The sequence below is a fragment of the Stylophora pistillata genome, chromosome 9 (genome assembly GCF_964205215.1).
Source record: "Stylophora pistillata chromosome 9, jaStyPist1.2, whole genome shotgun sequence".
NCBI lineage: Eukaryota > Metazoa > Cnidaria > Anthozoa > Scleractinia > Pocilloporidae > Stylophora > Stylophora pistillata.
The window spans coordinates 6900248-6917407 of NC_142527.1; the positions used below are offsets into that span (position 1 = coordinate 6900248).

Here is a 17160-nt window from a genome sequence, read left to right on the forward strand (position 1 = left end):
AAAGTGGAATTTAATCATGGAGTAATGATTCCTTACTCAGAGTTACAACAAACGCAGAACATAAATCTTAATGTTTTAAGGCTTCATAGTTTACTTCTGTTCCTAGACACATTGCTATCATTTCGTCTAATTGGTCAAATTCCTGTTGAGGGAGCAACATTTCTCTCATCTTAGAAAGACAACTGGTGAAGTATAAACCATTTCAGCTCGATCACAGAAGTAAGCAAGTTTGCATTAATGATTTTCATTGCCTTGATATTTAAACATCCCGTCCTTTTGCCTGAAGATTATTACAATTTCGCTCATGATCTCTTTTTCCCAGAAAATGCGAATATAGTTCCGCAGTTAAAAAGAACTTCTGCCTTCTGAATGCCCTGAATGCTGTCGGTTGTTCTCCTTAAACGTCATGTTTAGCCTTTGTATTTTGAATTCGCAATTTTTTTCTCAAAGAAGCTGCGTGGTATTGTTTGCTTTAATGCTGATTTTTAAGTGCGACTTCAAACCGGAAATCCAAAAATAAAGAGCCACGAAAATTTTTATTCTCGTCAGGCATAAGGGGGTCTAATTTCTTATCTGTTTTGAAATGTTCAACTCGACACCGAGCTTGGTTTGAAAACCAGCGCATTTTGAAGTTCAGAGTTATGGTGGTTGCTTGACATACAGCTCCACGTTGTTGAAAAGTATAGACTTATCTGTTATAAAAAGTTCTTTTGTACATTTTTTTGGGTTCAGTTGAGATAATCAGTAGGCTAGATAGCCAAATTTAAATTCAGACTTTTTGCACTATTTTCCGGCCGCAATTTTAGTGAACCAAAGATACACCCACCACAATTGCGACTCCATACTAGGCTCTTTAAATTTGCGCAAAACATTTCGACGAATATCTCAAGTTTAGAAAACAAAGAGACCTAAAAATTAGAGAGTTATTTCTTAACCTATCTCCTATAACATTGAAATTTCTTAACGAATGTACTGAAGATCTATCTGTCGATGCGTGACAGCGAAAACAAGCAGTTGCTGACAGATAAAAATCATCGCAATAATAAGAAAACAAAAAGAGACTTACCATACAGAACAGTTAAATAGCGCGCCGGGAGGAGAAGTAAACTCAAAATGCTCATGAGACATAGCGAATCTGGCAATGAATAAGGCAGCGGAGTGATCTAGTCCAAGCGAGATCTGCTTTTAATTTGTTGAAATTACCAAGATTAACTGATAAGTAAACGATATATATCACCTTGTGGACCTCAATGGGAAATGTGTATTCCCTGGACAATTTGACACGTATTCATCAATAACAATTGATACTGATCTGGTAGCAATCGATCCGCGAAGTGACAGTTACCCATGCATGGTCTCAAGTTCCTGTTCAAACAATAAAGTTTCCATTCTGCGTGTACGGGTGTCTATGTGTGCACACCACTTCCTAGAAAAGGGTCACTTGCCCGTTTGATGTAATTAAAGAACAATTGGACGATTAAAAAATTGCGTTTGGTGCATTTGCGGAAAACGATCCCAAAATTGTTTAACTATCAGTGTAAGTGTCCCGTAGCGACAGGCCTAGGTGACATGGGTGTGCCGTGAAACAAAAGCCTTTAATTAAGACATAAATCATATACACGTCGGTCAGTTTCATTTTCGGCGTGGTTTCGCGTCATCGAAGGACATCGATTAGTGTAGCAAGCACTTAAGTCTTTTAGATTAAGCCTTCAACTCTACGAGATGAACCGCAGTAAGCGCGCTTTCCAAAGAACTGTTGTCTTTCTGGATAAACGGCACAGAAGCGTGCCAAACAAGACTGAGCTGGGCAGGCTCACTACCGCCAAGCGGATTTCTGATTTATCATTTACAAAGAACGACAGCTCTTCCCAAATCGGAGAATTACTGGTGAGAGCATTTCCTCCCCTTACAGGAAAAGACCTTAGCAGGTAAGTGCTGCTCCCTACATAATCTGTATCGTAGGCTAGAAAAATGGTTCCAGGGAAAAGAATGAGAAGTACCGTAATAAAATAAGCGAAATGCCGAAAAGAGGCGAGATTGGATGTAAACGTGAATGAAAGAAAACTAAGGTTGCTGTAATATATATTCCTTTAGATGTCTTGCAATTACTAATAACATTGAGAATTTCTCGCCAAGTGAGAGGATTTATTGCATTTAAAATTGGTTACAAGGCAACACTTCGAACAACTTGCCAGTTTGCAATCATTTGTGACGTGATAAAAAAATGAAATGAAATGTTGGCCAATTTTATTAAGAACATCTTAGATGATAATCTTCCTTGTACCAGTGCACATTGAATTATTTAAACTTACAATACTCTTTTTCATGTGACATACTGTGCAATCTTTCTCTTATTGCTACAATCTAAAGCAAATACCACTAAAACAAATGTCACAGTGCATGCGAAATTAATGTATGTACCTTGCAGAAATAAACCCAGAGTTAAATTCAATTCAACAGAAAAATTAGTGTGGGTAACTACAATCACCTTTCTGTCATTACTTTATTACACTAGCTTGGAAATAATAACATCGTATGCGAGAGGGCATGCAATGAGGACAGTGGCAACTGGCCTTCAAAGTGGCGTGCAGCTCATGAACCACTTTGGTGGAAGTAGAAAGAAAAAGATCTTTATATTTTTACCAAGTCAAGGTCTGTGTATATTTGAAATGTTACTTATGTCAACCAAACCTTACATCTGCACAATGTGTTTAAGTTGTTATCGTCAAATGGAGCATAATTATGTCTTGGGCAATCTTTCTGTCATAATTTTAATTCAATTTAGCTTTCTATGAACTTATATTTATGCTCGATACTTTATTTACTTAATATCTAAGTAAGGTGTCTTTCCCTGCAGCCTTGCAACTTCTAGCACAAATTAATAGGAAAATAACAAACCTCCGGTACTACACAGAACTTTCAGAAGAAATTGGTCATTTGTTACCTCATCACCCTAGGAATAGTGATGTGCATGACTACTGCAATTTTCCAAATATTAATAGAGTAGCAGAGGCTGGCTTTATCAAAATGCATACCTTAACATGAAACAATTCAAAGGTTGATGGCCTTTATGTCATAATTGTATCCACAAACACTTGCAACAGTCTTCTAAAAGCCCATTTCCGGTCAAATTTATAAAAAAATTTATAGATTATAGACATTTGATCACCACATGTGCATGCATAACCTGTTCTCTCACCACAGCTCTGTCATCTTCCACTTCATCAACAGCATCCACTTCCACATCTTCATTGTCCACAGTCAGTTTACCACCCACATCTGGAGCCTCTTCAACACCTTCAGCATCTCCAACCCTTGTACCACCAACATCTACAGCCACTTCTACATCTTCTTCATCAACAGTCAATTTACCACCAACATCTACAGCTACTTCAACATCTCCACCATCTGCAGTCACTTTACCACCAACATCTACAGCTACTTCAACATCTCCATCATCCACAGTCACTTTACCATCCACATCTCTATCCACTGCTGCCTTAACATCTACATCATCACAGGCCACTTTACTGTCCTCATCTTCAAGCAGCCTTGTATCTACACTGCCACTAGCACAACCCTCCACATCCACTCCACTGGATCTGATGCCTTTGCCAGTTGATGGAGGTAACTGGAAAAAAGTTTTGTCAATATTTGAAATTAATTAAGCTTTTCAGATCCTTCACAAAAATTTGAAAATATCAATAATTACAAGTCTGAGTTGAAAGGTATCTGCTTATACTACCAACAGCTTGGAGTTTGTCTTTCCCTTTGTAATTCAATTTACTGACTAGTTATGTTATTTTCAGTGGGTACATCTCATCCTGCCAATTGAAAGTGCCTAGATGAAAATCGAAGAAGTATGACAAGTTCTAATTTAATTCTGAATTTTAAGTGTAATCTAAATTGCTTTTGACATCATAGCTTCTACGCGACGATATCTCACAGCAATGGCAACTGCCAGTGCAAGAGGACTGACATCAGGTATAACTGCAAGTTTGTCTTATTTTTTTTATTCGCTTTCTGCATTGGTGTTCTAAATGTGTATATGGGTGTGTATAGGATGATTACAATTTAAGTCTAATGTTACTCAACAGATGAGATCTCAGACTTGTCAGATGAGTCCGATTCAAACCAAGGCGGTGAGTTGGTGCAATTACAGTTTCAATTGATCTTAATAAAGATACCCAATAAATTCAATAGGAGAACACTTAATCACTTCGCCCCTTGCAGGCTCGTAACACTTTCAGAAGAAGCTGTTATTAAGCTTTCTTCTGATGTACAGCTTGCAAGGATTTATGTGAAACTACTCTGAATACAAGTATTTTCCTGAACAACACCTCTGAAAGTGAAAAGTAACCTTTAGTTAATTTAAAGACCTTTCACAATTCTGCCATAGACCTGATCTTGATGTCTGCACCTTTTCCTCTGTTAGGCCACAATATGGGACCATCCATTGTATCATCTGACTCAGAAGATGACACTAATGGTGAGTAAAAGGATGTTCAAGTAAGTTAAAACTATAGACTTCTGAAGCATTATGTTATGTAGTTACCCACAGATACAGGTATTCGTTCCAGTTCCAGTTCCAGTTAGACATATATAAATTTATTGGAAAAAACCCTACCAATCTGAGTCACACATCACTCAAGAAAGGATATAGACAAATATGGTATTAAGTGCTTCAATGGACTCATAAATAATGGACTTACATAGGGATAACTACATATGAAAATTGGTGATTAGTCTGTATTATCCTACACTGAGGTAAAGGAAGTAATGATTTGTGGGATTATCATCTTTTACATCAAAGTACTTCCTATCTTTTATTTATTTCTTTATTTTTTTTTTTGCAGAAGTGATAGTTTACTCAGAAGAGGCTAGACTCTGTAAGCTCACCTTGATGTCTTACTGAAATAAATGGAAATCAATTTCCATTAATGCCTGTACCATGCTAACCTCCTTTTTTCCCATGCATCTGCTCAGAGAAAGATTACAAGAACCATTTTTAACAAAGCCAATGCATCTGTGTGTCTGTACTTTGGGAGATCACATCCTTGCAAGCATAATGCCCCAATCATTTAGTTTAATAAGTATATAAACTATCATCTACATTATTCTTTATCAATGAACAAGTATACCTGTATTAATTATATTATTTTGTCTCTCTAGATGGCTATGTCACTGATGATCATTCGATATCAGGAGTGATAACAAGTATATTTGCAATGAGTTTACCTCAGATAGTGCATTAAACAACAAACTGAGCACCAAAAGCACAGGTATACACAATGTCTAATCCAACTGAATACATTCATACACATTTACTACAATCACTCTCCTCATGGATATTATATATACAAGGCTAAAAGATTATGGAAAAATTATTAAAATGTTTAAACCAAACGTTTTCAGCTGTTTGCCATCATCAGATGGCATCATCAGATGGCAAACAGCCGAAAACATTTGATTTAAACATTTTAATAATTTTTTTTTTTACAATTTTTTATCCTGGTATATAAAATATCCTTTATTAAGTGAACATCATGGAAACTCTCCTCATAATTCCCCATTTCTTATAGGTGAAGCTGTTCATAGCAGGACCAATGAGGTGCTGCAATGCATTAATCTTTTAGAGGAAAGAGGGCAAAGCACAGCCATTTCATTTCTTATCCACTCTTTTGAAGAGGTAATTAGCTTGTTTAGCAGTATGTAGAAAAAGCCCACATAGGATGAGATCATCACTCATATCCTACCCTTTGATCGGCAGGGAAAAAGAAACTAATTTGCAGGTTTAAAAAAAAAAACCAGGAGCTACAAACAAGTCTGTCAAATAGAACCCGTTTTTTCTTTTGACCACCAACTGTGGGAAAATAGCTGTGAACAATTCAAATAGTACAGTCATGTTCATGAACATATCTTACTGTACTGTTTCTTTTTATCTTAGTTCACATGGCAAGGATCAGAGGATGGTCGCATAATGGTGGCTGTGCTTTTGCCCTTCAGCTGTCCTCTTGTTAGCAAGAGAAGACTGGTTAGGTTAGTTCACTCAGCATTTGCTTTTATTTTTTTATTGATTTTTCTCTGCCTAATCTGTCTCCACATTTTGTTTAACTCAAGTGTATTTGATATTTATTAACCTTCTCTGTATTTACTTTTTCAAGCATGCTCCACACTGTGGCAAACAGCCCAGATATTTACTTCTGGATTGCAAAGGACAGCAGCGATGAAGCCCAGAAAGGTAGCTAAACCTAATCTTTGGTTAAGAATGCAAAAGCAAATACACCTAAGTATTAATTTTAATCAGCTTTTTTTTTTTCTAGCATTAAAGTAATAATTATAATTATCATAGTTATCATGACTGTTGCTATTTTTGATATTAACATGAATATTAGGGTGGTTTTGTGGATGTTATTATTAGCACAAGAGTGATTGTACTTTTCATTGCAGTCAGAGTAAAATATGGTATTTCACAAAGCCCTGGCATTGTGGTATTTGTTCTGGCCCCTTGCCATAGCAGAAACATGCCACAGTGCGTGGAAATCTTTGAGGGTAAGCGTGATAATTTTGAAATTCTAAATCTATTTTGTGGTAATGTGAATGACACCTTTCATTTTTAAAAGTGTATCATTTGTCATTAAGGTAGTGACTGGGGTAGAATAATTTGCAAGCTCTTCTCTTTGCTTCACCAGTACTCTGATTATCCATAGATTGTTTATGATACCCCCCCTGCAAAAAAACCCAACAAACAAAAAGGGACATGTACATGTCCCAAAAACATATTTTTTTCTAACTTCCATGTTCAACAAACACAAAATTTCCTCTAAAGGAATCTCTGCAAGGTCTTTAATAATCATCCCTACAACAAGAAAAGCTTCGATCTATTAATCTTTTTAACACTAACATGTTTTGTACCTTGTACCTTACAAGAAGCAAACTTGGATCGTGTGGGCCTTCAAGATTCCATTGGCAGAGCACAGGCTCTATGTTCTGCAATGAGGGATGAATGGTATGGAATGCAAACTTTCAGCTATTTATGTATTCAAAATAAAAAAGATTATAAAATCTAAAACATGAGAATGAAAGGTACTGACATGTACAGGTTCTTCTCTCAACAGGAAAAAGTTGGATGACTGGCGGAAACAAAGAAAAAGTCAAGAGCTACAGTACCAGGTACACAAGACCCCCCCAGTTTTGAATTCAATTCAAAATAATACACTTACAAAATCACATTATTTTAATTTTACTCCCTGTTATATCCATTAGAAAACTTTAAATGTAAAAACAGGCATTACAGTCCAGCCCCAGTAATAACACCAACACTGCTAGAAGCTCCCAGGGAACCAGCTCCAACAATACTGTAAACAATCAGAAATGTACTCCCATTAGTTATCTCAAAGGACTTAATTGTAACACCTATTATACCCCTCAGAACAATTTATTTTTTTAAACAGGCATTACAGTCCAGCCCCAGCAGTAACACCAACACTGCCAGTAGCTCCCAGGGAACCAGCTCTAACAATATTGTCAACAATCAAGATAAAACCTCTGTAAGTTATCATCTGCTTTCTCTCTACTCTTAAGTTTAAGTATATGTAAGCGTTGGAAAAAGGAAGAATGAAATGTACTCACATCAGTGATCTCAAAGGAAACACTTACCAAATTGTGCTATTTTAATTTTACTCCCTAACATACCCACTAGAATACTTTAACTTTTAAAACAGGCAATACAGTCCAGCCCCAGGAGTAACACCTACACTGCCAGCAGCTCCCAGGGAACCAGCTCTAACAATATTGTCAAAAATCAAGATAAAACCTCTGTAAGTTATCATCTGCTTTCTCTTTACTCTTAAGTTTAAGTACATGTAAGGTTTGGAAAAATGAAGAATGAAATGTACTCACATCAGTCATCAGGAAACACTTGCCAAATAGTGCTATTTTAATTTTACTCCCTAACATACCCATTAGAACACTTCAATTTTTAAAACAGGCAATACAGTCCAGTCCTAGCAGTAACACTAACACTGCTAGCAGCTCTCAAGGAACCTGTTCCAACAATACAATAACTGTAAACAGTCAGAATAAAACCTCTGTAAGTTATCATCTGCTTTCTCTCTGATCTTAAGTTCTGATACATGTAAGGTTTGGAAAAATTAAGAATGAAATGTACTCCCATAAGTCATCTACACTAATTAATAATCTAATGTCATGGTATGTAAAGAGTATACAGTGATTTTCCATTTCAATATACCTATGCAGGCATGTTTGTTTTATAATAATTGTGTGCACTGTGTCCAGCATTCTCTCTAATCTTAAGTTTAGGTCCACAAGAGGTTTGAACAAATTAAGAATGAAGTGTACTCTGATTATTCAACTCAACTAATTCATAATCTAAAGTTGTGTCAAGTGTATACAGTGATTTTCCATTTAAATATACCTACCCATGTATGTTTATTTTATAATTGTGTACACTGTGATATGCCTTATCTGTCATAATAATATCCGTCATAATAATGTTTGTCTTTATAGAAAATAAGGGCTCTACGCAGGGCGAGGATGACAGCACCACCAACTAATGGTGGTGGAACAACCATTTTCATCCGTATTGGCAATGGAAAAAAGTTTTCCAGGGCCTTTGAAAAGAATGCCTTTTTCCAGGTAAGAATATAATGTAATATATACTACATGATACAAAGTCATGATGATGTTGGTGATAGTAAGTGATGTATGTTTTCTTTTTTGATGATATGAAAACAATAAATAGGAAGTCTATGACTGGATTGGTTCGCTCGTTGAAGTACCACTCCACTTCACGCTACAGAGAAGAAGGGAAGTGGTGAGGCACTCTGATTGTCTACAAGGGGACGAAGTCCTGGACCTTTTAGAGAGGGTATGTTTCAATCAGAACCCACTTTAGTTTTTTCATTGTCTTGAAATAACGCATTCCCATTCGATCCACATTTAGTTCTGAAAATGAATTAACTCTTAATTCTCTAAAATCATTAAATACCAAAGAACAGCATGGGCTAGGGTAGCATAATAAGTTATTTTAAGTGTGACCTTTCATCATAATGGTCTAATTTTAAATTCTTTATCAAATTTTCAGAATACTGAGGAGATGACTACCTCGGAGCTGTCACTGGTAGGTGCAAAAGTCATTTACTAGAAAATAGGGGTTTCATTCTCAATTTCAGATAGAATGTCAAGTTTGTATTAAATGATGATCGAACTCTGTTTTTATTTGGAACTGCACTTATATTAGCATATTAACATTGATCTGGTATCCTTAGATTATTTCCCTTCATAAATGCCCCAGGTGACTTGTAAGCCAGGACTCCTATGACATGACATTTCTAGATTATTCCCCTTCATAATCCCCCCAGGGCTGCCGTTGACCAGCTCTCCGTGAGCCGTGTCCGGTTACGACCTGGTATCCTTAGATCATACCCCTTGGTAATCCCCCCAGGGCCGCCGTTGACCAGCTCTCCGTGAGCCGTGTCCGGTTGCGACCTGGTGTCCTTAGATCATAACCCTTCGTAATCCCCCCAGGACCGCCGTTGACCAGCTCTCCGTGAGCCGTGTCCGGTTGCGACCTGGTATCCTTAGATCATAACCCTTCGTAATCCCCCCAGGACCGCCGTTGACCAGCTCTCCGTGAGCCGTGTCCGGTTGCGACCTGGTATCCTTAGATCATACCCCTTGGTAATCCCCCCAGGGCCGCCGTTGACCAGCTCTCCGTGAGCCGTGTCCGGTTACGACCTGGTATCCTTAGATCATACCCCTTGGTAATCCCCCCAGGGCCGCCGTTGACCAGCTCTCCGTGAGCCGTGTCCGGTTGCGACCTGGTATCCTTAGATCATACCCCTTGGTAATCCCCCCAGGGCCGCCGTTGACCAGCTCTCCGTGAGCCGTGTCCGGTTGCGACCTGGTGTCCTTAGATCATAACCCTTCGTAATCCCCCCAGGACCACCGTTGACCAGCTCTCCGTGAGCCGTGTCCGGTTGCGACCTGGTATCCTTAGACCACACCCCTTGGTAACCCCCCCAGGGCTGCCGTTGACCAGCTCTCCGTGAGCCGTGTCCGGTTACGACCTGGTATCCTTAGATCATACCCCTTGGTAATCCCCCCAGGGCCGCCGTTGACCAGCTCTCCGTGAGCCGTGTCCGGTTGCGACCTGGTGTCCTTAGATCATAACCCTTCGTAATCCCCCCAGGACCACCGTTGACCAGCTCTCCGTGAGCCGTGTCCGGTTGCGACCTGGTATCCTTAGACCATACCCCTTGGTAACCCCCCCAGGGCTGCCGTTGACCAGCTCTCCGTGAGCCGTGTCCGGTTACGACCTGGTATCCTTAGATCATACCCCTTCATAATCCCCCAGGGCCGCCGTTGACCAGCTCTCCGTGAGCCGTGTCCGGTTACGACCTGGTATCCTTAGATCATACCCCTTAGTAATCCCCCCAGGGCCGCCGTTGACCAGCTCTCCGTGAGCCGTGTCCGGTTACGACCTGGTATCCTTAGATCATATCCCTTGGTAATCCCCCCAGGGCCGCCGTTGACCAGCTCTCCGTGAGCCGTGTCCGGTTGCGACCTGGTATCCTTAGATCATACCCCTTCGTAATCCCCCCAGGGCCGCCGTTGACCAGCTCTCCGTGAGCCGTGTCCGGTTACGACCTGGTATCCTTAGATCATACCCCTTGGTAATCTCCCCAGGGCTGCCGTTGACCAGCTCTCCGTGAGCCGTGTCCGGTTGTGACCTGGTATCCTTAGATCATACCCCTTCGTGATCCCTCCAGGGCCACTGTTGACCAGCTATTCCTTAGCTGTGTCCAATGCGACCTGGTATCCTTTAATTATTCTCCCTCCATAACCCTTCCCCCCCCCCCCCCCCCATCCAGCTGAAGCTACTTTGACCAGGCTCTTCCTATCTATTTTTAAATTATTCTTTTATTTTATAATTCAGCCAGACAGTAAGCACTGTGCATTGTGAGGTATTCCCTTACTCTTCTCCTCACCCCAAAATCACTGTTATGAAGTGTCCCCTAACCTTAACTCTAACCTGATGTTTTTAATTTGTGGCTAATGATAACCCTTAACAGGATACTTCATGATAAGTGTCATTCTTTGCCATGATCATTCCTTAAAAATAAATTTATAGATATATATATATGCAGTTATATATATATAACTCCCCCACGGCCATGTACTTTATAGTACACTATACTATTTTCATTTCTTGTTATTATAATGATGGTCATAGCTCATTCTACAGATGTTCAATCGAAAAGCCATCTAGGTTTGTTAATTATGACATTTCTTCCCTGTTTTCCATGATTAAAAGTGTTAAGAATGAAATGATTTATGACTCAATTTCTTATGGTCTTCCTTTTGAAACTTCCTGGGTGTGTTGCTGTTGGCCTTTCAACTTGTTCTCTAGTTATTGATAAAAGCAAGAAGGACATCATTTGTAGAGTTATCTTCCTCTCCAGAGTTGATGGAATCATTGTCGTTCTCATTGTTACCACTTGCATGGCTTTCACTTTGCTCTACTTAACTTTAGCTAAGTTGGGGTTTTCACTGTCTTGCAAGGATTGCCTACAAGTTAGATCTCTTTCTTTCAGTTGTGTTTGCAGCATTACTGAACCACAGCCTTCAGGATTCAGTTGGAAAAGTCAATACGTTGCAAAACATCCACTGTGTAGTTCTTAATGCTGTTGATATATTAGTCAAAGGCCATGGTGCTTGAGGCACTTTATCCTCTCTTGTGAAAAAAGTTGTTTACATTCTTCAAACCAATCTTTCCCAGAATAATCAGGAAGAGTCTTTCCTGTGTTTTTGTGGTGGTTTCTTTTTTGTTATCCTTTGCCTGCTCTCCTCTTTTCTTCTTATCGAGCTGCATCACCTTGATATGCTGGAGGTTATCAACCACACATGTTGCCTTCACGATCCCTTGCTTTTCTAGTAACATTGGCTTACCCTGAAGCAAGGAGAACAATTTGCTGACTTCTAGCAGAGCAGATGCAGTGTGTCGAGCTCAAGATGTTAAATGCAACACAAGATGAAGACACTTGGAGAGAGAAGCGAAAGTTAGGGAGGCATATTCAAGATGTCTGCAAAGACACCATGTCCCTAAAAGAGTGTAGACGTTGAGAGTGTTTTGCTAGCTGTTTGGCAAAGATGCAGCATACCTGACACAGCTCTTGTGAAGATACCATTTCACTTATGCCAAGAAAGCAGAACTACCAAAAACCTCAATCAAGAAGTCAGAGATCAAGTCAAGATACGACATACCTCGCACAGCTCTTGCAAAGCCACCACTTTAGTAATGCCACGAGAGTAGAACTACCATGAAACTCAAGCTAGAAGTCAGAGATTAAGCGTACTGCTTCATGTATCCTGAAGAGTATGGCATGGATGAGAAGTACAAAAGCGACTCTCGCAGATGCATGGTGACAAGGAAGAGCTTGACAATGCTAAAGATGAGCGAAGAGATATTGCAGACGACTAACGCGATAAAATGTCTCTTAATAAGAGTACCCTGGTTTTGAAATCTGTTGTGATGGAAACAGTCATAATTATAAATGCAGAAGAATTATTAAGACAAATGCATGTAGTACATGTAGTGTTATCTAAATGGTATAAAATCCATGTAAAATCTATAATTGCTAAGATACTTTAAAAAGTGTTGGGATGAAAAGTCATGCAAATGCAGAGGAGATATAACTACATAAGCAGAATCATGTTTATACACTTTTTGTTTGTTTCTGAACATGTAGATGCATCTAAATAGTATGAAATCATGTAAATTCTATAATTAATAAGAATTACTTTGAAAATTTTTTGGATGGAAACACTCATATATATACTTCTTGTTTATTTTTGAACATTTAGATTTGTCGAAATAGTGTAAAATCATGTAACCTCTACAATTACTGAGATACTTTGGAAATTGTTGGAATGGAAACGGTCATGTATGAACTTTTTGTTTATTTTTGAAAATGTAGTTTTCATTTAAATACAAAACTATACAATTACTAACATATTTAGTGTGACCTCCCTCCTTCCAACATTTCATTCAGGGAGATGGTTCCCCCTTAAATCCATTATTTTTATATAAACTCACCACCAACCCCACCCCTCCCCCCCTTCTGAACCCTAAGGGGTCCAAATTGTATGACAGTTTTCAGAGATGGGCCAGTGAATAATTTAAATTCTCTGGATAATACTTCCCAGCAGCACCTACACAAGGGTGGTATGCCACTCATGGGATGAGTGGCATATCACCCTCTGCCTTTGTTTCATTGCAGGTGTCATTCAAGGGAAACTACCCCTCAGACGAAGAGGAACTCTCAGAGACAATGAAAGGTAAACAAAATAGTAAATAGAATAAGCATGACCAATGTTAACACCACCAACTTCATATTTATATTCAAAACTCTTCTTTATCAAACTTGCTTGTGCAGTGTTTGTGCCATGGTGAAGCACAGTGAGGCACCTGTTTCTTCCAGTAAATGAACAAAATAAATTATAATGGTTGTGAATTTGATTGGGGGGTACATCCCAAAATATCTCCAACAAGCCCCTTAGCTTGTTATTTTTATCATCAGTTGATGGTATGTAAACATGAACAACCCTCATTTTTGCCTTTATTCTAGTGAGCACATTACAACATTCAACTAATCTCTCACTTTTCCCTCTATGTTACATGGAAACAAAAGATGGAGCCAGGCAGGTTAAAAAAAAGAGAAAGGAAAAAAGATCTCACAAGGATCGAAAGGGAAAGAGAAAGAGGGAAGATCCCAAACACTAAAAATAAATTGTGTTACATCCCTCATGATCAGTAATACCAGTAAACTTGATCATACCAAGACAAAGGCAGATCCCAAATTACTACTAAATTCATTTCATGTGTACCTCACCTAACCATAAGTATACAAGTGCAAATGATATTCTATTACAATATTAGGGTTTTTTCTTGTTTACAATACTGGTTATGTGTAAAAGGAACACAACTTTTTTCTTCAACTTTTCCTTTCAAGTAGTAAATAGAAATAGATAACATGTACAGTGGAAGCTCAATTTAATGAAGTGCCAAGAGACTGGGGAAATTGCTTACTTATATGGAGGGTTCGTTATAATTATAGAGGTTCTACAGCATTCCTATTACTGTAACTTTAGCCAGGCTGGAACTGAAGTATCAGTTCATTATACCAACAACTTCGTTGTATAGAGGTTCATTAAATCGAGGTTCCACTGTCCCAATCACTTAAAATCTCCTACTTAAACCTTTAAAGGGACTTGGATCTAATTTCTCCATAAAATATCATCCTTCAATCACACACAAGGCCATGAAGGTTTGAGGAAATAATCATTAACTGGAGAAGCTCTTGATAAATAAACAAACTCTCCTTGTCAGCACCTTAGGAAATGTGTAGAGAACAGTATGGAGAATGTGCATACTAATGCTAGAGTGTAGAGGGTTGATACAAGTCATACCAAAGTTGAATGAACACAACATGTTAAGGCTACAATACAACAATGACTGCATTCATTCAGAAAGTGTACTGTTAACCCTTTAAACCCTAATATCAGGAGGGGATATTCTCAATACCTGTCTTAATACATTTCCAAAGTGTTAACAACAAAAATTAGTTTTAACAATCTAGAGTGTGTTTAGTTGGTGATGACATTTCCTTCATTTTTGTGACCTGAATGTGTAATTCAGGGGTGACATTGTAAGGAGAAGTTAGATGCTAGTCACTCATAGGAGTCAAAGGATTAATCATAGCCTTAGCTTTTTAAGATAGTGATTCCCTATAAAGTTGTGTTCATTCAGTTCAGTGAAGATCCACTATACCATGCCTCTGTTATAATTAGGCCGTATGTTCATTGAGTCCAGAATCTTAATAATAAGGCTGTAAGGATTTCTGCTAACACATTGACTAAAGGATCATCTCCATTTCTTCCAAAGAAAAAAAAAGTACTTAAGATTAAGAGGTTGTCTCCCTTATTTCCACTCGGTCAGTTTTGTGTCAAAAATAATTTTGCCTGATTTATAGGGGCCAGAATATGCTTAAGTTTGCCATTTCAAATAATTATATTGAGAGGGTAATTCAAACTTTCTTTGCAAACTAGAAAGGTTTTTAAGCAATCTGATATGAATTTCGTAGCTGAACTATGCAAATCAAATATTTAGCAATGTTACAAATATGTCTATAATTCAATTTTCAAGATCTTGCAAAAGTCCCTAAATAATTATGGCCCCCAATGCAGTCAGAAAACTATTTCGAATCAAACCAGATCTAATTTAGTTCTTTCCTAAGTATAATATTTCTGTTGAAAGAGTTTCAGGCGAAATTGACTGAGTGGAAATAAAAGAGAAAGCCTCTTAAGCCCTATAGATCAAATTTCGGATGCCTCAGAATCCCTTGTTAGTTGTCAGTGTAGATGGGCTGGATGTAACCAAGGTTACATTTAATAGTAAGACAACTCAACATTTTTCCACTAGCTAAGGCCAAAGGAACATCCAGTGAGAGACAAAAATCCTCATATTTACAAGCACTTAAGTAATTTTCTAAGCTGCAAGCCTAAATATTCAGCCGGGTTATTTTATTATTTTTTCTCTTATTGTGAATGAGAGTTTGAAAAACATAGTTAAGTAGCCATATCACTGTGCTCAGAAGTGTTACCTCCTGGTCGAGGTTTTCGAGACACAAGTTTGCTTTAAAAGGCTGCTACTTTTGGCTACTTAAGTAAAAAGGAAAGGAATTGCGTTGCAAGGTGATGGAATGGTTTAAAAAATCTCGCTATAAACCATAGGTTGCTTTATTTGAGTTTAAAAAAGTGTACATAATTTTATAGTGAACGTAAAGATGAGACCTTTAATTTCTTCTATCGAACTCAAGTGAAGAACTTAAGTGAAAATAAGGGATACAAGTATTCCCCTGCGTACTTCACCATCAAATTTTTACGTTTTACAATAAAATAAGGATTACTAAAGTTCTTGTCTGTGTTAAGTCCCATTCGAGCGAAGTTTTAATCAAGTGTAGATTAAAGTGTATCCTTCTTTACCCGAAATGCTTACACCTGACCCGGGGTTTTCATGCTTTGAGAAAACTTCAGTTTCCAATATATTTGCTCCAACTTCTTTTATACCTTCCCTTTGAATTCTATCGCTGAAACTTAAAAACGTCCGAAGTACTCACCCAATGATCAAGGTTCTTGCAAAGACACCACTACCCGCCATCGTCCTCCTCAATCAGTGTTTGACTCGTTCCCAGTCTTTCTCGTTATTACTCTAACCGCGCTCGACAAAAATTCGAGCTCCATTAGTTATCGAGCTCGATTAGTTATCGAGCTCGATAAGTTATCGAGCTCGATAAGTTATCGAGCTCGATAAGTTATGGAGCTCGATTAGCAATCGTACTCGATTAGTAATCGAGCTCGACTTGTAGTTATCGAGCTCGATTATAAAACGTGGTTTGCTCATCGAGCAGGAATGGTAATCGAGTACGGCAAATGCATATCGAGCTCGGTTGCCCAGGAACAAAATGTGATCCAAATGAATAATATATTAATCGAACTGCGAACTGGGCTAACCACAAGCAATAAGGATAAATTACGATGAAACGAACTTACATATCTGTCCCGCGACACCGTAGGCCTTTATAATCTCTTTTTGTAGACCACAGCAAAAAATGTCTACTCCACACACACGCTCTGCACGTACTAAATCAATCACATCCAAAAATAGCTAAAGAACCTAACTGTAACGTAAAGCACTGTCACGCAAGTGACGCGTGTAACTGTAACTTAAAGCGCCGTCACGCAAATGACGTGCATCAACAGAATCATTAAAATAAAAACAAGTGAAATATGAACTACTTACTTTATTACAGTTTCATTCCTAAATTAGATAAAATACTATTATTATCCGTAATAATAAAGAAAATATGCTGAAAAATTCAAGAAAGAAATAAATTTGAAGGAGATAGAAAGAAAGAACAAAGAGTCAGTTACCAAGCTAGCTAAGAGAGTTAAACAACGTGCCAAGTCACAAGCGCTAGACCACATCAAACAGAAGTGGGAAAGCAAAGCCATGCACGGACAATATCTGTCGAAAATCATGGAAGCAGATGTGGACTTTAAGGAAACAAATAATTT

At 38.3% G+C, this 17160-nt stretch overlaps 1 protein-coding gene and 1 long non-coding RNA gene across 2 annotated transcripts; both read left to right on the top strand.

Moving 5' to 3' along the window:
- The first annotated feature begins 3661 nt into the window (after nt 1-3661).
- LOC148722984 (uncharacterized) lies at nt 3662-4479 on the top strand. The gene is made up of 2 exons (XR_015992023.1): nt 3662-3984; nt 4098-4479. It is a non-coding gene; the product is annotated as an uncharacterized LOC148722984 (long non-coding RNA).
- A 720-nt stretch (nt 4480-5199) lies between these two features.
- Nucleotides 5200-15637, top strand: LOC148722985 (uncharacterized). Its single transcript, XM_088734291.1, has 15 exons — nt 5200-5282; nt 5583-5689; nt 5948-6039; nt 6165-6241; nt 6451-6552; nt 6931-7009; nt 7119-7173; nt 7455-7550; nt 7725-7820; nt 7991-8092; nt 8530-8658; nt 8765-8890; nt 9107-9142; nt 13305-13362; nt 13716-15637. Exons 3-15 carry the CDS (start codon nt 5981-5983, stop codon nt 13805-13807), a joined length of 1107 nt encoding a protein of 368 aa, XP_088590417.1. The 5' UTR covers nt 5200-5282; nt 5583-5689; nt 5948-5980; the 3' UTR covers nt 13808-15637.
- The last annotated feature ends 1523 nt before the right edge of the window (nt 15638-17160 follow it).

Excerpts from the sequence above, each read along its gene's own strand:
- LOC148722985 (XM_088734291.1), top strand. The coding sequence starts at position 5,981 with ATGGTGGCTGTGCTTTTGCCCTTCAGCTGTCCTCTTGTTAGCAAGAGA. Across the intron at positions 6,242-6,450 it reads CAGCGATGAAGCCCAGAAAG|TCAGAGTAAAATATGGTATT; the intron begins GTAGCTAAACCT and ends TTTTCATTGCAG. Across the intron at positions 13,363-13,715 it reads ACTCTCAGAGACAATGAAAG|ATGGAGCCAGGCAGGTTAAA; the intron begins GTAAACAAAATA and ends TGGAAACAAAAG.